The following is a 24,573-nucleotide window of genomic DNA, read 5'->3' as shown; positions in this document are numbered from 1 at the left end:
TAGGGCAGCTCACAAGGGCTAAGCATTGAAGCACAAGATTGGAGAGAAGACATCACATAGCTACTGGTCATGGACTCATGGTCCAAGGAGGAATACTCGCGGCACGTTCGAGAAGCGTCCATGGTGGTGGAGAAGCTCCTGGAGGTCAATCCTCCCTCCGGCAGGGTTCCGGGAAGAGGTCTTTTGGCACTCTCGATCTCGGAAGCGCTGCGGCGGCGGAACGATGGAGAAATTCGCGATTCTAGATCTTCTGATAGGGTTTTCTATCGGAGAGGTAAATATAGGCCGAAGGAGGGCACCAGAGGGGTGAGGCCCACCCAGGCGACCTGGTGGCGCGACCAGGAGGTGGGCCGCGCTGGGAGGCCGCCTGGGCGAGCCCTGGCTCCCCTCTGGCCCACCTTTGGTGCGCGTGAAGCTTTCGTCACGCTGATTTTTATATATTTTTCTCGGGATTTTTGGGACTTTGTAAATTGGGGTAAAAGTCCCTGCAAAAATGACATCGGCATACAGAAACTGACACTGGGTGTACTGAGTTAGTAGGTTAGTCCAAATATGTGTAAAAATGTATGAAAGTGTAGCAAAACATATAACAATGTCACCCAAAAGATCATGGAACAAACAGAAATTATAGATACGTTTGGGACGTATCAACACCCCAAGCTTAATTCCTGCTCGTCCTCGAGTAGGTAAATGATAACACAAATAATTTATGTGGTGACATGCTAACACACATATAAGAACTTCAAAGTAAAGCAAGTAAGATATGCAATTCAAGTCAAGACAGTAACAAGCAAGAGTCTATATTTAATATTGAAAATAGCAAACTAAGAACATAAAGGTGCAAGTGCTCTTGCTGTCCGTGACTCGGATGTCTCCAAATGGTGTTTGCCTGCAAGAAGTGGGAGACGGGTTTAGAGCATAAAAAATATTATAAAGTGTAATTGAGAACTCAATCTACTAAAACTTCACACTTGGTCTCCTTCGGAATCTTATTTTGACTCATCCCGAGACCACTAGTCAGGCACAAGTCAAAATGATCCTCTCCCTTTTGACTTTGAGCACGCATGCAATGGATGAGCGCAAGCAAGATATGTTGGCACGTTGGGAAATGTTGGAAGGCAACAAGAGTGCTAGGAGGGATGATAACTTGGAGAATTCACTGAAAAATCACCAACTGACAGAAGAGAAAAGAATTCTTGATGCAAACTATGAAAAACTAGTAGAAGATGTGAATCAACTGCTTAATGCCCAGGAGGAGAGGGTCATGGATTTGAGCTATTGGAAGGATAAGGTGAATGCCCATGGTGCAGAGAGCTCTAGTGCTGATGTGGTTGTCATGAAGACTGAGATTGTGAAGAAAGAGGCGGAGATAATGGAACTTAAAGGGAAGTATCAAGTGCTTATGAACCTTGCAGAAGCTCAAGGCAGGGTCATTAGGAACTAGAAGGCTAATCATTTGAAGGAGAAGGAGAAGCTAAGTGAAGAGAACTACAATTTGAAGGTTCATATTGATAAACTGACCAATTCTGAGGAAAAACTTAATGATGACATTGTGGTGCTCAACCTTCACATTGATGGTCTGATGAAAGGAATTGAGAATCTCATTAAATGCAGGGATGAGCTAAAAGCTCCAGATTGCTAATCAGTTGAAGGCAGTGGAGAAGAACCAAGAGAAGTTGAAGATGATCAGGGACATTTTGGATGGATGAGCTGAAGCTAGATTGCTGATCAGATGAAGATGATGAAGAAGAAGTATGATGTGCTGACCTTTTGTGAATTATTGTTCTTTAATGCAGGTTGAACTCCACTATGCTATGGTTGTAACTTAATAACTGAGTAGGTTTATACCCATGTTGTAATGTAAGAATCTCTGAATTATGGATGTTTAAGTGACTTGATTTGTGTTCAAACCCACTATGTTGTATTATGTGAAATATCTTCTTATATGTTGCATTGATAGATGGGTTTGTGCCTTGGAAAGCACATAAACACAAAAGGATATATGTTCCATTGTGCGAAAAGTTTTTTTGGAAGAAAAAACTATAACTTGAAATACAGTTATGTGTTTTACACGAAAGGAAGAAATACATTGCTCAAATAATCACCATTTTAGCTTGTCATCCTTGTCTTGTTAGTAGCAGACCACAAATGTGCTACCTCTTAATTTTTAAACTTGAAACACTTTCCTTTTTTCCAATTACATACTCGAAATGCAACATACAGCAGAACCATGACCATCAAGCATCTAGGAAAGGGCATTCCTATGCAAAATGCAACATACAACATACAACAGCCACTCTTAATTTTTAAACTTGAAACACACTTTCCTATTTTTTCCTAACTAAAGAGAGCAGATATATGCTTGCATTCACGCATTATTAATTTTGAACCTGCTGACTAATTCCACATACTGCTCTTACCTTTATTCTATGAAGTTAAACACAAAAGGATATATGTTGCATTATATGTTGTGGTTCTTATATGTTCAACCCCACTGGAAAGTTGCAAAGCACATAAACAGAAAAGGTTGCAAATCACATAAACAGAAAAAATTGCAAAGCACATAAGCACAAAAGGATTTAACACAAAATTCACTTAGTACTGATCATAGAACCAGAAAATTGACTTAGTACTGATCACTTAGCACACATCACTTAGTACTGATCATACAACCAGAAAATTCACTTAGCACTGATCACTTAGCACACATCACTTAGTACTGATCATACAACCAACTTAGTACTGATCACTTAGTACACATCATATATCAGTTATGGTTACCACTGGCAGTAAAAAATGACATCCAGTCAGAATGGTTTATTGGGGTAGGAGCAGCTGATGAACCTCTAGCAACAGATGATGAACCTCCAGCAGCAAATCTTGGGGTAGGAGCAGATGATGAACCTCCAGCAACAGATGATGAACCTCCAGCAGCAAATCTTGGGGTAGTGAAAGGCCTATGAATACTGGCACTACATGTTGACCTTCTTGTTGATCTTGCAGGTGGAGGCTGTGATCTTGCTTCACTCCTTGGTCTTGTAGGTGCCTTGCAAAGCACATAAACAAAAAAAGGATTGACCACATGAATATAAAAGTTGCAAAGCACATGAATATAAAAGTTCAAAGCACATAAACACAAAAGGATTTACCACATGCTTGTTTTTCCTAAGAGCCAACTCTGGTCTCAACTGTTGTCTGCAGTTGGTGCCCACAGTTGCTGCATGTTATAGTGGCCATTCTTGAATTGTCCTTTGGTTTTGGAACCTCAAATTTTCCCTTTATTCTCTTCTCTTTCTTTCTTCCCCTCTTCACATGAAATGTGGGTGGCTATATGTCTGGTCCACTTGTCCTTGTCCAATCATGTTCACCAGGAACAGGTTATATCATTGGCTGATAAGAAGCTAGGTAGAAAGGTTTTTTGAAGAATTTGCATACATATTCCTATGGAAATCTTTTTTCCTTGTTAATTGCTAATATTGCATGGTTGCATGGTATGCCAGACAGGTCCCACTTTCTAAAACCACATGTATGAACTTCGAAGTTTACAACATGTGTTTGCTGCCCACTAGGCACTTGCCATAGATTTACACCACCTTGAATAGGTTTGCAGAATCTGGCCCTTTCCTTTTCCACCTCTAGCTTCTCAGCATAATGTGGTGTAATCTCCCATAGAGTTTTCTTTCCTTTCTCTCTATTCCTATGCCACCTCACCATCTGATTGTCCTTAATACCATCAATCATAATCCTGATAGGTTTTTTCCTAAAATCTAGGATGTAATTATTGAACACCTCACACAGGTTGTTAACAACCAAGTTTGTCTTGCAGTTAGTGTCAAAAGCATGCCTAGCCCATGTGTGCTTTGGTATTCCACTCAACCACTTCCAAGCATCCTCACTCTCATTTTTGAGATCATTCATGGAAATGTTAAAATTGTGTTGTTTGTAAGCGTAGCTGGCATTATCCATGCATTTCTTAAGATCTTCCCCCCTAAACCCAACATTCTGGAAATTTGCATAGAGGTGTCTAAGGCAAAATCTTTTATGGCAGTTTGGGAAAACTCTATTTACTGCATTTAGCAGCCCCTGATCACATAGCATGCTAAACTTAGCTCCTATACAACTACAAATGCAGAACTTAATAACAGGAAGATGCATGCATACCTTCTGTCTATCAGATATGATAGTATAAGGACCAAATTTCCCAGTTTCACCTCCTAGACATATCTTCAATTGGTGCAGAAACCAACACCAGTTAGTTGTGTCCTCTTGTCCAACTATAGCAAATGCAAGTGGGAGAATATTGTTATTGCCATCTCTTCCCGTGGAAGCAAGGATTTGAGCACCGGTGGTTAGCTTAATGAAGCATCCATCAACACCTGTTGATGCAGAGCAAAGAACAATTTAAGTCTATATAAAGCATTGGTAAACAATTTAAATTTCTGATGCACAATAAAGGAATGACTAACCAATGAATGGTCTGCATCCATTCAGAAATCCCTCCCTTGCTCCATTTATGCAGAAGAACATAGCATGAAACCTTGGTCCTGGTTGTGGTGTATTTGTAGTAGGTTTTGAAGTAACTGTTGTGACTACAACTCTACTACTAGGGTTTGTATCCATGATGGTCTGAGCATAATCCCTAAGTCTGGGATATTGCTTCTTGTGCTCTCCTAGCACAACTTCTACAGCAAGGTTTTTGGCCATATAGGCCATGTGCCTTCCCACATCAACACCATACTTCTCCCTGCAGTTGTCCATCAAAGTGTGTATGCTAGTGGTGGGATCAGACCTGAACAATGACTCATAGGTCTTTGCAAGCCACTTTGCACTAATCCTTGATTTCTCTGTGTTGGTAGGGCAAGTGTGCTCTAGCCTCATTTTCTTAGTAGCAAAAGTCTTCTCCCCTTTGATAATTGCAGCAACTATGCAAAACTGGCAGTGCTCTTGCTTACAACAAGCAATGATCCTTTGGTTTGAGTTTCTATGATGCCTGGAGTCTCTGGCCCGTGTGATGTGCAAGCTCAACAAAGTTTCTCTGAATTGATGTTGATCCTTAAAGCACATGTACATACATAACTGCTGATGTGGTTGCTCAAGTTTGTCATTGTACCAGATCCTTGGTTTCCTTTTCTTGGCCCTACTCTTCCTCCCTTTAGGTAGCACAAATGAGGGTGGCTCATGTCCATCATCTTCATCCTCAAACAACAACCAATCATCTTCTTCATCTGCTGAAGGAATGAAATCAGGTATCACCTCCTCTAACACACTTGAATGTGACCTAGTAGTGGGGTGTCACGCCCAAGATGCGACCCTATCCTCAATTTGGCACGAAGACCTCGTCAGGGATAGAAGCGCATCTCGTCGTGTCGCAAGAATGGATATCGTTACAAGTACATGTACTGAAAAGAAGAGATATATAAAGAATTGGCTTACACTCGCCACAAGCTACATCAGAGTCACATCAGTACATTACATAATCATCAAGAGTAAGAGCAGGGTCCGACTACGGACGAAAACAAACGAGAAAAATAAGAACGACGTCCATCCTTGCTATCCCAGGCTGCCGGCCTGGAACCCATCCTAGATCGATGAAGAAGAAGAAGAAGAAGCAACTCCAAATAAACAATCAACGCGCTCGCGTCAAGTAACCTTTACATGTACCTGCAGCTGGTGTTGTAGTAATCTGTGAGCCACGGGGGACTCATCAATCTCATTTCCAAAGGTATCAAAACTAGCAAAGCTTAATGGGTGAGGTATGGTTAAGTGGTGAGGTTGCAGCAGCGGCTAAGCATATATTTGGTGGCTAAACTTACGAGTACAAGAAATAAAAGGGGGAAGATCTACGCATAACGGACGTGAACTACTGATAATCAAATGAATGATCCTGAACACCTACCAACGTCAGACATAACCCCACTGTGTCCTCGATCGGAGAAAGAACTCACGAAAGAGACAGTCACGGTTACGCACACAGTTGGCATATTTTAGTTAAGTTAACTTCAAGTTATCTAGAACCAGTGTTAAACAAAGTTTCCACGTTGCCACATAACCGCGGGCACGGCTTTCCGAAAGATTTAACCATGCAGGGGTGCTCCAACTAGTCCATCACAAATTACCACAAGCCGCACAGAAATCCTCAATCACGAAGCTCGCGATCTCGTCGGATTCCCTAGTGGAAAACCTCAACTCTGAGATTACCCAAAGCATCACCGGAATCCCGATGCACAAGATATCTCGTCAAAGGTAAAACTAATCCAGCAAGGCCGCCCGACGTGTCGACGTACCCGATAGGAGCCGCGTATCTCGTTCTCAGGACACGACGGATAAGCGACGCGTACGAGTGCCAAACCTCGAGTTTCCTCGCGGTGGCCCCGCACAGTGCTCTGTTTTGGACCAGCACCATCAGCACTGGCCCTCCCTGTATTATGTAGAATTACTCCTCGGGTAGCGCTAACTCCCTATGCATTTCAATATTATCAAGTTATTATGTTGGGCAAAAGTACCAATGTTGGGCCTTGCCAAACCAACTTTAATCTAAAACGAATTATCAAGGGGGTCCCCATAACAACCCCGATCGTGTTAGGAGCGCTCGTTTATGGAACATAACACCGGTAGCCGAAACTAAGGGGGCAAAGGTGGAACAAAACACCAGGCTAGAAAGGCCGAGCCTTCCACCTTTTACCAAGTATATAGGTGCATTAAATTAAATAGCATTAATATGGTGATATGACAAGGAACCCATGTTATCACATGGAAGCATTTGCACCTGCAACTAGCAACGCTAACAACAGGGTTAAGCAAGCGGTAACATAGCCAATCAGTGGTTTGCTAGGTCGAACAGGTTGAAGGTAATCATGGCATTGTTGAGAGGCTGATATTTAACATGTGGTAGGCAACGAGACATAATCGATAGAAGCGATAAAACTAGCATGGCAATGATAGTAATGGTATCTGGGGAAATGATCATCTTGCCTGAGATCCCGTTTGGAAGAAGAATGCCTCCGTGAAGCAGACGAACCGACATAGTCGAACGGGTCCTCACATCCGACACGCTGCGGAACTCTATCGAGACGAGGCAAACCGGAAACACACATCATCACACGGAATTCACCACACAATGCACAACAAAAATGATGCATGAGCAGCTGAATACATGCAAGTCACGGCATGACCATTTCACACAATCAAAACTACACATTAAGTGAAGTTCAATATGCAACGAGTTGCATATTGACGAAACTCCACATAGGAATTGTTTAGTTCACTCCCAGTTATCTACACGACAATATTAAATGTGGTTAAACATGAAAAGAGGTGAAGCGCAATTAATCTACCTATCTAGGCATTTTAAATGAGGTCGGAAATGACATATAGCACCTCCGAGGCGACCTCACATTTTAATTTACAATTCTGTCCAGATCTGAACTAATGCTTTTAATTAGTTGTTAAACAGCAAAACAAATAGGTTCCCGTGATTCTGCGCGTCCAGGCAAGCAATCTACACATAAAGAACATCTCCGACGGAGGTACGGATCAAAAGATACAAGCACCGCAAAATATGATGGCATGAATGCAATATGTGTGCAACGACGGTCACGAGCACTTAAAAACATACAACCAGTAAGAGAAAATGAATCTACACGAGATTCTAAGCAAGTTTCATGTAGGACACGATCAAATCGGGACTACGGTTCAAAAACTACGAGCAAAACAAGAAATGACTACAATCTGCCAAATTCAGCCACATAGCATTTTCTACGCCCCACAACTACGAGCTACACTACTCCGATAAACTCAAGCAAGGCATGGCACGGAAGAGGGCAAGAAGCACTACTACAAACAACTCACAGCAACTAGCATGGCATCATGGATCACTAGGGAAAGAAGACACAAAATGGCTTCCCACACACTATTTCAGACTTAGTGAAAACAAAACTTCATGAAAGTGCAGTTTTCGATCTGAAGCAATATTGACAGCAGCAAAACCTATAGCTACGGGACTCCAAATGGCATGAAAATATACAGCATGTTAGAGAAACACAAGGGGTACAACTAACTCCATTGGACCAACCTCAAAAGAGCTACAGATCACAAGATGCAAGCAAGACAACACAGCAACAAAATAATAACAGATCCCAGACTTAGAAATATTTCAGCTCCTCCAAATCAGCACTATTTCTAGCAACTTGAGAGCAAGCAAACAACACATAAACATGCATTTCTATTGCAACCAAAAATACCAGGGGCTAAACAAAACATCTAAGAAGAACTCCCTAGTTGACAACTCCGTCAAACGACGCACGGAATAAATCCTACGAATTAAACAAAAGGGCAACATGGCAAAATATCGCGCGAAATAACTTGCTCAAAAGTTAAAACTAATTGCACAGAAAAATCCCATGGATTTTTCTACCCCGGAAACATATAAAATATGTGGGGTTGCACAACTAAATAAAACCACACATAAATGCGGGAAAATAACCTATATACGGGAAAATAAACTACCGCAAACCATACATGCAAAAATACCTATGACCGCTCTAAGATACATGGAAAAATGGTCCCTAAAACATGGACATTTAATCTACGGCATACGATCAATTCGAACACGCGTGGAAAATAAACTTCGGCAATAAACCTATCGAGACAGCACGCTAAACTAGGTGTTAGGCACGTTAAACGACGTCAAACATTTATGCGGGTTGTAAAAACGTAATCTACGCGAGAAACTACATGTTTTACACATATAGATCACCTCGAACCGACTTATGGTTTAGAAACTACGGGCATTTTAATATCGTCAACTTTTCTGGAATTTAAATAATTCTGAAAATTGGCCTATTTAACTAACGAGTCTACTACGTGGGCGCAGTTTAGCATATCCCGCCTCGGGCAGGGAATAGAGGCAGGGGAAAACTCACCGGGTGGGCTCGGCCCAAGAATGAGGAGGCGGTGGCAGGCCGAAGGGGAGGGAGGCCGGTCGGGGCCCTGAGGCGGCCTCGCTGGGCCGAGGCGCGGGGAAGGCCTAGGAGGGCGTCGCAGGAGTGGCGCTGCTCCTCGTCGTTCTCCCGACCCCCAGTCGAGGCGAGGGCAGATCAGCGGCGGCGGGAGCATGGCCGGCGGGGCTTGGGGTTCGGCGGGGAGACCGCAGGGAGATGGATCCGGCGCGGGATCCACCTGATCTGCTCGCCGGCCGGCCGCGTCGAGGCCTCCATGGCAGCGGGCGCTGCTCTGGCGTCCCAGGTGAGGCGGTCCTCCAGCGAGCTGCAGGGGCGCGGCGGAGGAGCTCCGGCTGCCGGCGAGGTCCGGGGACACGGGGAGGCACGGCGGCGACTCGGGCAGGCGGCGAGGAAGCTGGAGGCGCGGGGGCACCTGCGCACGCGACGTCAAGCCATGGTGCTCGGCACGAGCTCGGGGGCTCCTCCCCTCGAGCTGCTGGCAGGCGGCGGCTGCGGGGCGATCCGGGCCCGGGCGGGCCGGATCTGGGCCTGGCGGGCCCGCTCGAGGCGAGAGGAGGGAGAGGCTGTCTCAGGTGGCGGCTAGGATTGCTGGGCACAGCAAACGAGGAGAAGAGAGGGGAGTCTCATATATATAGAAAAACAGGCTAGGTTTAGCGGTTTCGGGCGTTTTCGGACCTTCCGATTGAGATCGGACGCTCCGGAAACGTCCTAGGGTTAGGTGTTTTAGGTTTAGGCCGTGTAGAGGGGTGTTGGCTAAGATGAGAGGGAAATGGGCACCCGACAACGATTTTTAAATCACCGACAGACGTCCGACGGTAGACCGAATACGGTGCCGCTACGATCGACCGTTCGGGTACTAGACGGTCTCCGATCGCAACGAAATTCGACAGGCGGCCTAGCTAGAACTAATTACGACCACATGCCAAGTTTCACCCCGATCAGAGAAAGTTTTAAACGCACTTTAAAAACAGGGTTTCGAACGATGCCGCGGGCGCGTGCGAGTGCGGTCGGACTCAGAACGGACAACGACGAGAACCGGCAACTACTAACGAATGCAAGTTTTGAAAACAGGCGGCAACGGGTTGCCGATGCAATGCTGATGATGCGCATGATGCGATGAAGATGCAACAAATAAAAATAAGACACACGACGAAAACGGAATAGAAGGGGAATCTTCTGGAACGTCGGCATCGGGCTGTCACATGGGGCCTTTCCTAACTTCAAGTTTCTTCCTGCTTTTTGCAGGATTTTTTGCATTGAAGCCTCTTTTCTTACAAAAAAACATTGACATCCTCCTCTTCCTGCTCAAACAAATCCTCAACCTTAGTGTCACCCTCATAATGTAATTGTTCCTCATCTGAATCTTCATCCTCGGATTGATCTACTTCTTCTTCCTCTGCTAATTTTGAGTTGTTATCTGAATTGTTATCACTGTCATATGCATCCTCAGATTCATCACTACTATTATGTGCCTGCTCAAACACGGGCTCTTCCTCCATTACAAATTTGAGATTGTCATTTCTGAAATTTATGCTCTCTTGGGTGCACAAGTAGTAGGTTCAGTAGGCCTACTATGAAAAACAACATCTTCTCGATCAACAGTGAGAACTGCAGGCTCACTGAGATCATACAGAACAGGTGGTTGATACACTATTGCTGCTATTTTTTTCTCTCTATGATAGACATTAATGCCATTACTAACATCTGATGTTGGTGTTGCCCTCACTAGCAAATTGAGAACTAAAATGTCCTTTTATTCCTTCTTGAGTTGTTGCAGTTTGATGTTTGTGTAAATCAATTCTAAGCCATGCTCTCTCTCCTCTCCTATTCCTAAATTCCTCATGTGGTATAGCTCATCAGAGAAATAAAAACCTTATGTTTGCAACACTGCATATAGGTTCAGAAATGTAACATATGAGCTACATAGCTTCATATCAATAGGGAATCAAAGTGAATCCGAAGTTCCCAAACAGCATCATGCAAACTACAGTTCACAGAAATAAATTCAGATAAGCAAATAACCATAGATTTTTCTCCCTGCTCTCGGATTCAGATAAGCAAATAATTAGGCAGAAAGAGGGATAGTGGAGGGGCACTTACATCACGCCGCCACCAGCACCACTGGTCCAGTGATGGCTACTGGTAGGGTTGGCCACCCAGATCTCTACCATCTTCACCCTGTCCTCCATGGACAATGCCACCTCCTCCTCCAATTCCTCATCATCGTCGGAGGAGTGGTTCGAACTGGAGCCGCCTCGTCCACAGCCAGACCTACGTGGTCATCTAGCTCGAGGCCGGGAAGGTCTTCGTACCCGCTCGCAACGTCACCGCCGCCGGGAGTCGCCGCCTCCATCGCCGGAGAGCCGCGCAGAGATGGAGAGGGGAGAGCAAGGCTAGGGTTCTCGTGTTCGTTCCAGTTCAACCCGGTTCGGACGAGACCCAGTGAGCGACCGAGCCGGTTCGGTCAGCGACGCAGTCCGTGTACGCCACCGTGTCGCCTGACGTGCGGGTCAGGTATGTCAGATACGTGTTTATACGTGTTTATACGCGTTTATACGCCTGTCAGCCCGTATTACAACAATTAGTCATCCGTTACAACGTGTTCAAGTATGATAGTGTGCTGCAATTATCTAGTGGCTCTAACCAAACGATATTTTTGAGTGGAGCACGTGCTGAACCGAACAAGCAACGATAACCAAGCAATGGCGCTAACCGCAGCTGTCACCCACGCCTCCCGCGCGCTCCCACGCCGGCGCCACCGCCGCGGTCCGGCTCCGTCCACCCACCTCGCCCCTCCTCTCTCCACGCCGCCACCGCCGCCGCGTCCGTCGACCCTCGACCGCGTGCTCTCCGGCCTGGAGGCCCAGCCGCGCCTCCTCACGCCGTCCCTCCTCGCGCCCCTCCTCGCCGCGCTCCCGCTCCACCCGGCCCCGCGCCGCCGCCTCGCGGCCCTCCGCGGCCTCCTGCCGGTCTCCCTCCTCCGCCGCCACCCGGACCTCGCGCTGCGCCTCCTCCACATCCACGCCTCCCTCGGCCTCCTCGCCTACGCGCACCACATCTTCGACCACCTCCTCCCCGCGCGCACCCGCCGGGAGCGCGCGTTCCCGTGGAACTGCCTCGTCGCCGGATACGCCAGCGTCGGCCGCCACGACGACGCGCTCGCGCTCTACCTCCAGATGGACGAGGAGGGCGCGCCGCGCGACGGGTTCACCTTCGAGAGCGCGCTCCGGGCCTGCTCCGGCGCCCGGTCCGCCGAGCTCGGTCGGGCCGTGCACCGCGACGCCCTCACAGCCGGTCTCGCCGCCGACGTCTCCGTGTGCGACGCCCTCGTGGAGATGTACGCCCAGTGCGGCGACATGGAGATGGCGTGCCAGGTGTTCGACGCAATGCCGGAGAGGGACGCCGTCTCATGGAACGTCTTGCTTGGTGGCTTGCTGGGGCACGGTGGCCTCTCTGCTCAGGCAACGGAGGCCTGGAGGAGGATGCTCGGAGAAGGGCACAAGCCCGACTCCGTCGTGCTGTCGGCGATGCTCTGGCATCACCCTGGTGATGGCAAACAGGGACGGGAGGTTCATGCCTGGGTGATCCGTCATTGGCTCGAGACTGAGTTATCAGTGGCAAACGCTCTGATTGGAATGTACTCCAGAAAGAATGAGCTAGGCCATGCCCTGTCCGTGTTCGAGTCGATGCCGGTCAGGGAGCTAGCCTCATGGAATGCTATAATCTCTGCGCACAGCCAAGACTTCAGAGTTCTCATGTTGTTTCGCCGCATGGTGGACTCCGGAGCACGGCCGGACGAGGCCACCTTCATGGCGGTGCTCTCCGCGTGCGACAATCTAGGATTGGTGGAGGGCGGCATGAGGCTGTTCTCTGAGATGGAGAACAAGTACAGAATTCAGCCTACTGTACAGCACTGCACCTCCCTGGTGAACATGCTAGGCAAAGCAGGGATGGTCAATGAGGCATACGAGTTCATGTCAAAGAGGAGGCGTCTCAGCAACGAGCCAACAGTCTTGAGGTCTTTGCTGCATGCTAGCTCAGTACATGGCAACATCAGGATAGGAGAAATCTCCGCGGAAAAGCTGTTCGACCTGGAGCCTGAAAATGTGCACAATTTCTTCACTCTGATGAAGATGTACGAAAACACGGATAGGTTGGAGGACCTCGAGAAGGTGAAGAAGATGATGAGGGATAAAGGGCTTTAACGTTTGGCCTGTTGGATCATCACTGATCACAACCTCTGTATATATAGAGCTCCAGCATCTTCTTTCCTGCCAATTAGTGGCGATTTCTTACCAGCTTGGCCCTGCATATATATATACGCCCCTAAATGAGGCTGAATATATATATGGCTGACCGAGAATTTTCCAGGGATGAAAATCTCAGCCTTCCATCAGTACACGATTGACCTCCTGTTTTTGACCCTTTTTTTTCAGAATCTTTTGACACTTATTAAAAGGTAAGAATACGTACATGTTCTGCCTATGTGCTGCGCCGCCGTGTGGCACGATGGATCTGCTCCCGGAGGACGTGATCGGAGAGGTGCTGCGGCGTCTCCCCGGTCGGAGCCTCGCGGCTTCCCGTGGCGTGTGCACGGCGTGGCGCGCCGCCGTTGACGGTCTCAACCTGCTCCTGCCGCACATGCTGCCGCACTCCATCCGCGGCATCTTCACCAACTATTTGGGCTCATCGCGCCCGGGCTTCTTCGCCCGTCCCTGCAGCCCGGGGATCGACGCCGCGTGCAGCACGGCAGACGCGGCCATGGCAGCTTGATCGTGGACCACTGCAATGGCCTCCTCCTCTACGACGACGGTTGGTACTGGACGAACCTCTACGTCTGCAACCCCGCCACGCGGCGCTGGGCGCTCCTCCCGCCTGTTCCGGGGGATCATTACTACCCAGGTCTGTGCTTCGCCGGCGCCTACCTTGCCTTCAACCCTGCCGTGTCGCTGCACTACGAGGTCTTCGTGATCCCAGACGTGCCGGAGAAAACCACCGATGACTATGAAGAGGACCCGGAGGGCTTGATGGAGTGGCCACCGGCGTGCCATCAGCTGAAGGTGTTCTCGTCGACGACCGGGACATGGGAGTAGAAGGCATTCGTCCGCGTAGGCGAGGCGGCCGGAACCGTGGAGGAGGTGCGGTCGCATCTGGACGATCACAACATCGAACGGAAGGAGTATAGCTACGTCGAGTATTGGGGAGGAGCCTTGTACGTGCATTGCCGCGCCGGCGCATTTGTATCCAGGTATGTAAATTGGACTTGACAATTCTTCCTATACTTGAAAAGAGAGCGTAAAATTTGCCTGAATTTGAGTGGTACAAAAAATTTGCAACAGATCAAGTCCTATTTCGAGCTGACTAATTCAAGTTCCATTGTAATGATTATAGGTTTTGCAATTCCGAATGTAACTATCAAGTAATAAAAGCGCCGACAAGCATGAAGGAAAACGAATACAAACAATCGCATTTCGGAAGATCTGAGAAGGGGATGTATTATGCTAGTTTGGATTACCTTAGACTTCGGGTGTGGATACTCATTGAAGAATCACATGACCAACCAGAGTGGGTGCTAAAGTATGCCATCAACCTCAACCCTCTTTCCCATCGAATGAACGCTTTATATTCTGAGGAGATCAACAGGCCATGGACCGTAGATGACGACAACAAGAAAGAGGAGAATCAACAGAGAGATGAATGGAACTCCGACAATGATGATGTTCTAGAGTATGAATATAGCCAAGAGAAGCAGAGTGACTGGGGTTTCCAGTTCTTAGGCTTCCATCCATACAAAGAGGTCTTCTTTTTGAGTCACTCTTACGCTGATTTTGTGGTACCTTGTTATTATTTCAATGCGGTGGCCTGTCACTTGGGGAGCTTGAAGGTTCAGTATTTAGGTAGAGACCGTCCAAAGGATGTCTTTCATTGGCAAGTCGAAGAGGGATCATTTATGTACACTCCTTGCTTGCTTGATCTGCTTCCGCAAAGGGGCTGATATTGGAGTCAGCTCGATCTCTTTGTTAAAGATGTTTTAATTCGTGCAATCAAAAGATATATAGCTCTCTATGCCTCAGAAATTGTTTACTACAGAATGATGTGTCATTTTCTCTAAAATCAAAGATAATGGTCCCAGAGATGATCCATACTAGTGGGATCATGTGCTAGTCAATCTGACTAATCCAAGTTCGATTGTCTAGTTTTCGCACGTCTCGATCGTAGCTATCAAGTAATAAAAGCACCAGCAAGCATGGAGGAAAGCGAATACATGCAATCCAACTTCGGAAGGTCCGAGAAGGGGATGTGTTATGCTTGTTTGGATTGCCCTAGAATTCGGGTGTGGATATTCTACGAAAAGTCATATGAACCACCAGAGTGGGTGCTAAAGTACGGTGTCAACCTCAACCCTTTTTCCTACCAAATGAACACTCCATATTCTAAGGAGATCAACAGGCCGTGGATCGTAGATGGTGATGGAAACAACAATGAGGAGAACAGACAAAGGATTGAATGGAACTCCGACAATGACGATGTCCTAGAGTATGAATGTAATCAAGAGCAGCAGAGTCGCTCGGGCTTCCACTTCCTATGCTTCCATCCGTACAAGGTTGTCTTCTTGAGCCACTCTAATCTTGATACACTAGTGCCCACTATTTATAATAATATTTATAATGCGTTGGCTTGCCATTTGAGAAGCTTGAAGTCTCGGTAATTAGGTAGAAGGCAGTCCAAAGTATTCGCTTCATTGGCAAATTGAAGACGGATCATTCATGTACACTCCTTGCTTGCTTGATTTTTCCTCCGTGAAGGGATTCGATATTTTTGTTCGAGGCACCTTAAATTTGTGCAACGCGAAGATATGTAGCTCTACTGTGCCTTGCAAATGATTTGCTACAAAATTATGTATCATTTTCCTATTGAAGGAAGGTATGGTATTTAGGTAGAAGCCATCGAAGAGGGGTTGTTTATGTTCACAACCTGCTTTCCTCGTTTCCTACCTCGAAGAGAATGATATTGGAGATTCAGCCCAATCCTCATTACGCTTTGCTTTGTGCAATCCAAAGATATGTAGATCTCTATGCCTAAGAAATGATTTCTATAGAATGGTGTGCCATTTCTAGTAAAATCAAAGGCAAGGAACACAAGGGTGAAATTGATTCCTGATTTGAACGCTCGCTTCAAGAGATATTTCGATTTGAAATATAGATCTAAGAATAACATTACCTGACAGCATCCCATCCTTCCAAAACTCACTGGTGGTGACAAGTGATGCACCTCATGTGCCCACTTGTTGACACCGGTGGCAACTGAAAGTAACATTTGCAAGTGGTGACCTCTAATTGGTGATTATCTATTTATCGACAGAAGGAAGGTGTTTAAATATCAGTGTTAAACAATTAGCCCAAAGTAGAGTGAAATCGATGAGTGACATCAATGTGGCTGTTTTCCACTTATCTTGTGGTTTAATCATTTTTGTAGTATTTCCAATATAGGGTTATTCTTGTGACACGAATCTTATAGCAGGAGATAAAGATGGAAGCGCTATTCTTCCTCTATTTCTTATTTGATGATTATAATTGGACTTAATTAATCTTGCAATGATCACACACCCGGTAAGAATGTTAGGTCCATGCATGTCCCCCTCCTCTATCGCGCATATGTATATGCAACTATACTTCTGTTGTTCTTGAAGGCACGTACGTATAGTGGGACACTATTTCCTATTTGATTCAGCGGCAATCTAATTTATTCTTCTTTTTTCCTTTTCAAAAACTTTGCAGAAAGAACCGACGTTAGGAAACTACTACGAACTTGTTTCGGTTTTGCTGAAATGACAAATTTACCGACCTTAGAGCTGACGTACACACGTATGGTAGGACATCTCCCTACGTTGGAGCCGCAACCTTGGAGTACCTGATGAAGCATGAAGAGCACGAGGACAACTTCCATGTCATCGGGAGTACCTGATGAAGCATGAAGAGCACGAGAACAACTTCCATGTCATCGGGATCTGGATACTATATGGATATTGGATACTCTTTTGTCTTCAATTATCTCTTTTGATAGTGGAACCCGCTTGGGCCTCATATGGACAACTTGGTTTCCAATGCGGAGAGTGCGTTCATTAAGATGAGAAGCATCCATGGCAATTATATGTTCAATGTGCGCAACCTTGCTCGACGGCTCAACCAAGAGCAAGACACCTTCTTTGCTCTTCAAACTTGATATCCGAAAGGACTTCAACTCTGTGCGTTGGGGCTACATTTGGACCTCCTTCAATGGAGAGGGTTTCCGAGCATCTTTAGAGACCGGATTACAGCACTCCTTCCAAGCCCGGGCCTGTGGGGGTGCAACATGTGCGCCCGCACAGGGCACAGCTGTTTTGGGCCTCAAATTTTGTATGCATTACTAGTAGTAGGCTTTTGTTATTTGTGCCCCCTTGATACGTCTCCAACGTATCTATAATTTTTGATGGTTTCATGCTATTATCTTGTCAAATTTTGGATGTTTTGTATGCCTTTTATATATTTTTTTTGGACTAACTTATAAACTCAGTGCTAAGCGCCAGTTCTTGTTTTTTCCATGTTTTTGATCCATTTCAGAGGAGATTTTGAAACGGAGTCCAAACAAAAGAAAATCCCCGAAAAGATTTTTTTTGGAACGGAAGAAGATCGGGGAACTTGGGAGCCAAGCCAGAAGAGCCCCAGGGGCCCCACAAGCCCCCACCCCGCGGCCAGGGGGCCGCGCCATCCAGGCTTGTGGGCCCCCTGGAGGTCCCCTGACCTAGGTCTTTCGCCTATATAATCCCAAAAATTCCAGAAAAAATCGAGAGATCATCGCAATCGCTTTTCCGCCGCCGCAAGCTTCTGTCTCCGCAAGATCCCATCTGGGGCACGTCCTGGTGCCCTGCCGGAGGGGGATTCGGACACGGAGGGCTTCTCCATCAACACCATGACCTCTCCGATGATGCGTGAGTAGTTCACCATAGACCTATGGGTCCATAGCTAGTAACTAGATGGCTTCTTCTCTTTCTTGGATCTTTAATACAAAGTTCTCCATGATCTTCATGGAGATCTATCCGATGTAATCTTCTTTTGCGGTGTGTTTGTCGAGATCCGATGAATTGTGGATTTATGATCAGATTATCTATGAATCTTATTTGAGTTTCTTCTGATCTCTCTTATGCATGATTTCATATCCTTGTAATTCTCTTCGAGTTGTGGGTTTTGTCTGGCCAACTAGATCTACGATTCTTGCAATGGGAGAAGTGCTTGGTTTTGGGTTCATACCATGCGGTGACCTCACCCAGTCATAGAAGGGGTAGCGAGGCACGCGTCGTGTTGTTGTCATCAAAGGTAAAAAGATGAGGTTTTCATCATTGGTTTGAGATTATCCCTCTACATCATGTCATCTTGCTTAAAGCGTTACTCTGTTCGTCATGAACTCAATACACTAGATGCATGCTGGATAGCGGTCGATGTGTGGAGTAATAGTAGTAGATGCAGAAAGTATCGGTCTACTTGTCTCGGACGTGATGCCTATATGCATGATCATTGCCTTAGATATCGTCATGACTTTGCGCGGTTCTATCAATTGCTCGACAGTAATTTGTTCACCCACCGTAAAACTTGCTATTTTCAGAGAAGCCTCTAGTGAACACTATGGCCCCCAGGGTCTACTCCACACCATATTTTCAGCCTTACACTTTTTACTTCGTTGCACTTTCCGCCTTCAGATCTCACTTTGCAAACAATCTTGAAGGGATTGACAACCCCTTTGAAGCATTGGGTGCAAGCTTGTTTGTGTTTGTGCAGGTACTCTAGACTTGACGAGACCCTCCTTCTGGATCGATACCTTGGTTCTCAAACTGAGGGAAATACTTACTGCTTCTGTGCTGCATCACCCTTTCCTCTTCAAGGGAAGAACCAACGCAAGCCCAACCTCTGTCAATGTGTCAACTTCTGGCGATGTTGTCTGTGGGATAGCACCCCTCTGCTCTTTGACTCTGCCAGTCTTCCTCTCTGGACCGCTGTTGTCCTGGCCCTCCTACGCATCGCGAGTCATGACGCCTCCCCGTCTCGCGTACTATAGCAACCCCGAGCCAAAACTAGCCATTGATTTCTCTCATCAGAAAAAAGAAATAGCGATCAAGAGCAACAACCGAGCGAGAGAATCGTCACTCTTGGGTTTCTTGGTGTGGCGGCTAGGGCCAGCGTCACAACGACGTAGACGGCATGTCAGATTGGCAAGCAGGACCCGAGACGCTAGAACGGCACCCGGCACAGGAAGGTAGGGAGGCTTACATCAATTCATCTCCGATAACCAGTGATTCAGTAAGCCCTTGATCGAGTTTTCCGATTTCGTTCCCGATATAGTTTTTCTAAAATCTTGTATAGCTAATTTTGTTCTTTCTATTAGGCATGTAGTACTACAATATCTGAGTCATGTCTTTCTTTAGCAAACATGAATCTACTTACCAAAAGGGTTTGAAGAAACAGAAACTAGAGATTTTAATCCATTCTCACAAAGGAGATATGGATAAGTTTGTTATAAAAAAGACACAAGAGTCCTCATATAATTAGTCACTTGATCAAGAGCATTCACATGATAACAATGATGACAATGCTCCTAGCACTAGAGATGGCTAGAAACAGAAAATAATGTCGAGGGTGAATAAAATTAACAGTTATATTATATTTGTGTTGTTTTTCTAGTAAGGTAGGGCCCATTATAGAGTTTGGCACAAGGCCTTGGATTTTGTCCGCCCAGCCCTGGCTCCTTTGCACGTCCTCCACTCGTGTCCTCCTAAATGGGTTGGTGGGCAGCGGCGATCGAGGCACGCCGGGAGGCCTGCTGCAGTTGGCAGGGAAGGCAGGAGGTGACGGCGTGGGCTCTAAAGGCGGCTGCTGCCATCACAAATTGCTCTCATCGACTCCAGTGACGGTTCTCGATTGTTCCCGGGTTCTGCCACCCATCATGAGGATATGGTGGTGATGATTTCCTCCTCTGTCGGAGGTGGTCGGTTGGTTTGTGGCTGGTTTGGCAGATCTCATGATCCGTCATCTAGTCCGGGTTATGGTCCTCGTGCTTTCTCGCCTCATGGCAATGCCATGCTTGATCGTTCTTCCTTGATCTGGCAATTGACGTGTTCCGGAATAGCCGCCGGAAAATTTCTCTGGATTTCTGGATCAGTTAGATTCCGGTCGTGTACGTCCATATCAGCCTACAAGGTTGTGAGGGCGTGGCGTGAAGCTCTGTTGACTGATGACACCTTGGGACATGTCGACTTCTCGATTTTCATGATGGAGACAGTAGTGGAGAAAGTCATGGTGGCCGAGATCAGAGGATCAGTTACACGGGCGGAGTTTTGGAGGCGATGGACACAACCAAGTGTTAGATGACTCCCAGGAGTAGCAATGATTTGTGGGGCGGCAGTAGTGGAGGATTTCATCTTCAGTGGTACTCGTCGGCTTGCTGAGTCGTGACTTTCAGGGTGAAAACCTAAGGTCTCGCCTTCGTTGGTTGTGCCTGGCGATTACCTTGTTGAAGGAATAGTTTTGGGAGCGCGGACTCTCTTCAAGGCGAAAACCTAAGATCTTTGATCGGGCAATGATGGCGCTTGTGCACTGCTCCCTTCTTCAAAGTGTTGCTTTTGGAGAACTGTTATGTTTCCTGGATGTTGTATTTAGTGGTGGTATGAGTGTTGTTGTTGGGAGGAGTTGATCGTTGTGTTGGGTTTTTATTTTTTTATTTCTTTTCCTTTTTTTATTTGGCTGTGTGCATCCTCGATGTCTCGGCGACATCTTGTAGGTGTAGAGGCTGAGTGTAATTGGTATCTTTGCGATATTAATATATTCCCCTTTTCAAATAAAAATGGGTTGGCGGGTCCACCAATCCTTCATGGGCAGGGCTTTCGCCAGGGATGACCCACTCTCTCCCCTGTTGTTTGTCATTTCCATCGACCCGGTGCACCAGATTGTAGACTTGGCCACCACGCATTGTTCTCTCTATTCCGATGATGCGGTAGTATTTGTAAAACCAATCAAGGAGGACGTGGTCAACCTTGCTACTATTCTGAGAGGTTTTCGGGAGATCACTGGTGTAACGCCCCGGACACACCCGTCGGTGGTCGTTACTCCTCACGGGATCATCCAGTCCAGTACATGTGCCATGTCGTGTGCCACGACGGGTCACAAACGTCATGAACAACATGACCGCACACCTGTCCGCAAACATCCGTTTAACCGTGAGGGTCGTCTCTGATACCAAACTTGTAACGCCCCGGACACACCCGCCGGTGGTCGTTACTCCTGGCGGGATCTAGACTCGCCCCACATATCAATACTAGTCTTTTCTGCGCACTTTGTGCTCACTCATGCGCACCCCGGATCAACTTCCCGGTCGGTCACCCATCCTAGAACTACTCCAAGCCGAGCACGCTTAACCTCAGAGTTTTGTTTGAATGGGCTCCCGGAAAAGAAGGAATTTCTTATTGATATGAGTAGTCTATCATCCCTAATAAGCCAGGCTATCACAACTGGCCTCTGGACAAACTTCTTAAAGAGTTCGGTCGTCCCCATTCGGTGCCGAAACCGCAATCTTGATGACATCCTCCATGGGCTACCTGCAAAACGTGCTTCCTTCCAGCTGAAATATTAGGGGCTACCCCTATCGTTGTGGCATCTCACACGCGTCGACTTCCAATACCTGGAGGATCAGGTGGCGGGAAGGCTTGTGCCATGGGAGGAGAGAGATATTGCTACTCCGGGCCGGGTTGTTTTGGTCAAGTCGGTCTTGACTTCTCGGGTCATTTTCACTGCTACTGCCCTAAAAATCCCTCGTGGCACCCTGGACAACATCGAAAAAATTGAGCGAGCCTTCCTCTGGTCGCCCTTGCACACGACGAAGGGGACCGAGTGCAAAGTTAGTTGGGAGCGTGTTTGCAGGCCTGAGGACCTTGGGGGCTTGGGGTGCTGCACTTGGACAAATTCTGCCACACATTTCATCTGCGGTGGCTCTGGTTGGAATGGACCGTTGTTGGAAATCTGCCCTAGAGGCAATAATAAATTAGTTATTATTATATTTCTATGTTCATGATAATCGTTTATTATCCATGCTATAATTGTATTGATTGGAAACACAAATACATGTGTGGATACATAGACGAAACACTGTCCCTAGTAAGCCTTTAGTTGACTAGCTCGTTCATCAAAGATGGTCAAGGTTTCCTGACCATAGACAAGTGTTGTCACTTGATAACGGGATCACATCATTAGAAGAATCATGTGATGGACAAGACCCAAACTATGAACGTAGCATATTATCGTGTCATTTTATTGTTATTGTTTTCTGCGTGTCAAGTATTCATTCCTATGACCATGAGATCATGTAACTCACTAACACCGAAGGAATACCTTGTGTGTGTCAAACGTCACAATGTAACTGGGTGACTATAAAGGTGCTCTACAGGTATCTCCGAAGGTGTCCGTTGAGTTAGCATGGATCAAGACTGGGATTTGTCACTCCGTGTGACGGAGAGGTATCTCGGGGCCCACTCAATAATACAACATCACATATAAGCCTTGCAAGCAATGTGACTCAAGTGTGAGTCACGGGATCTTGTATTACGAAACGAGTAAAGAGACTTGCCGGTAACGAGATTGAAATAGGTATAGGGATACCGACGATCAAATCTCGGGCAAGTAACATACCGAAGGACAAAGGGAATGTTATACGGGATTATATGAATCCTTGGCATAGAGGTTCAACTGATAAGATCTTCGTAGAATATGTAGGATCCAATATGGGCATCCAGGTCCCGCTATTGGATATTGACCGAGAAGTGTCTCGGGTCATGTCTACATAGTTCTCGAACCCGCAGGGTCTGCACACTTAAGGTTCGATGATGTTTTAGTATAGTTGAGTTATATGTGTTGGTGACCGAAGGTTGTTCGGAGTCCCGGATGAGATCACGGATGTCACGAGGGTTTCCGGAATGGTCCGGAAACAAAGATTGATATATAGGAAGTTGGTGTTTGGATTCCGAAAAGTTTTCGGGCATTACCGACAGTGTATCGGGAGTGACGAATGGGTTCCGGGGGCCCACTGGGTGGGCCCACACGCCCCAAGGGGTCCACATGGGTTTATTGGATGTACAATAAGGTATAATGGGATGACAAAGTCATCCAAGGAAAGTCCATGAGGAAAAAGTGGAAAAACCAAAAGAGGTGGGAAAATAAGGAAGGAGTCCTAATCCAAGTGGGATTGGAGAAGGACTCCTCCCTCCCTCCCACTTCGGCCGACCCAAGGAGGGCTTCCTTGGTGCGCCAAAGCTGCCCAAGGCTGCCTCTCCCCTCCTCCTATATATATACTAGAGGTTTAGGGCTTTTGAGATACAACTTTGCCACGTGCAACTCAAACCTACACCTCGTAATTTTTCCTCTAGATTAGATTTCTGCGGAGCTCGGACGGAGCCCTGCAGGAATAGATCATCACCAACACAGGCGCGCCGTCACGCTGTCGGAGAACTCATCTACTTCTCCGTCTCTCTTGCTGGATCAAGAAGGCCGAGATCGTCATCGAGCTGTACGTGTGCTGAACGCGGAGATGACGTCCGTTGGGCGCTAGATCGGAAAGGATCGTGGGACGACGGTGATTTGAATCACGAAGTTGTACCACTACATCAACCGTGTTTCTTAACGCTTCCCGCTGAGCGATCTACAAGGGTATGTGGATCTAATCTCCTCTCGTAGATGAACATCACCATGATAGGTCTTCGTGTGCGTAGGAATTTTTTTGTTTCCCATGCAATGTTTCCCAACAACCACACCATCGAGGTTGTGGATGGGCTTGGGTAACCCATGTGATGATAAGGACAAGTATTTCTTCTACACCTGCTCCTCCATCACCATTGGCAACGGTGCCCATGTGCCCTTTTGGGAATCACCGTGGATTAATGGGCGCAAGCCCAAGGACATTGCCCCCCTGATCTTTGAGGCATCATCGCGCAAGAGTGGAAGGTTAGAGAAGCAATGCAAATGACACTTGGATTACTAGAATTAACATTGGGGTCGAGCCCTTCTTTGACAAACTGAGACAATTCCTCACGCTTTCGATCCACCTCCACGATCTCCGCCTTGACCAACATGCTGAGGATTCCATCTTGTGGAAGCATACTGCCTCAGGGGAGTACACTGCTTCCTCCGCATATGTCGCGCAATTCATGCCCATCACTCGCTCTAACATGTGCAAGGTAGTCTAGAAGACCTGGGCACCCCCCAACGTAAAATTCCTAGCATGTCTGGCAATTCAAAACGGAATCTGGACGGCGAACAGATTGGCCAAGAGGGGGTGGCCAAACTGTGGCCCTTGCCCCCTTTGTAGGAGGAAGCAGGAAACCGTCGAGCACCTTCTCATCAACTGTCGCTACACGACGAGGCTATGGGGCTTGGTGAAGGATTGGCTCCAAATGATTAGCTTGGATGTCTCTCGTTGGGCAAACTACAGGAGCATCAAAGATTGATGGTTTGACATGGCCTGCACCCAGAGGATCCATGGAAGGGCGATGTCTTCCCTCACTATGCTGGTTTGCAATACAATTTGGGATGAAAGGAAC

The 24,573-nt window shown here is 46.9% G+C and overlaps 1 protein-coding gene across 1 annotated transcript; it reads left to right on the top strand.

The window, feature by feature from the left end:
* Window positions 1-11,659: 11,659 nt before the first annotated feature.
* Window positions 11,660-15,033, top strand: LOC123395175 (pentatricopeptide repeat-containing protein At4g25270, chloroplastic-like). Its single transcript, XM_045090115.1, has 2 exons — window positions 11,660-14,208; window positions 14,352-15,033. Exon 1 carries the CDS (start codon window positions 11,663-11,665, stop codon window positions 13,163-13,165), a length of 1,503 nt encoding a protein of 500 aa, XP_044946050.1. The 5' UTR covers window positions 11,660-11,662; the 3' UTR covers window positions 13,166-14,208; window positions 14,352-15,033.
* Window positions 15,034-24,573: the final 9,540 nt, after the last annotated feature.

The sequence above is a fragment of the Hordeum vulgare genome, chromosome 5H, assembly GCF_904849725.1.
Source record: "Hordeum vulgare subsp. vulgare chromosome 5H, MorexV3_pseudomolecules_assembly, whole genome shotgun sequence".
NCBI lineage: Eukaryota > Viridiplantae > Streptophyta > Magnoliopsida > Poales > Poaceae > Hordeum > Hordeum vulgare.
Note: the sequence above shows the minus strand (reverse complement) of the source record. Positions and strands in the feature narration are given on the sequence as shown.

Bases quoted from the DNA above. Each gene is read 5' to 3' on its own strand.
- LOC123395175 (XM_045090115.1), top strand. From the start codon at position 11,663: ATGGCGCTAACCGCAGCTGTCACCCACGCCTCCCGCGCGCTCCCACGC.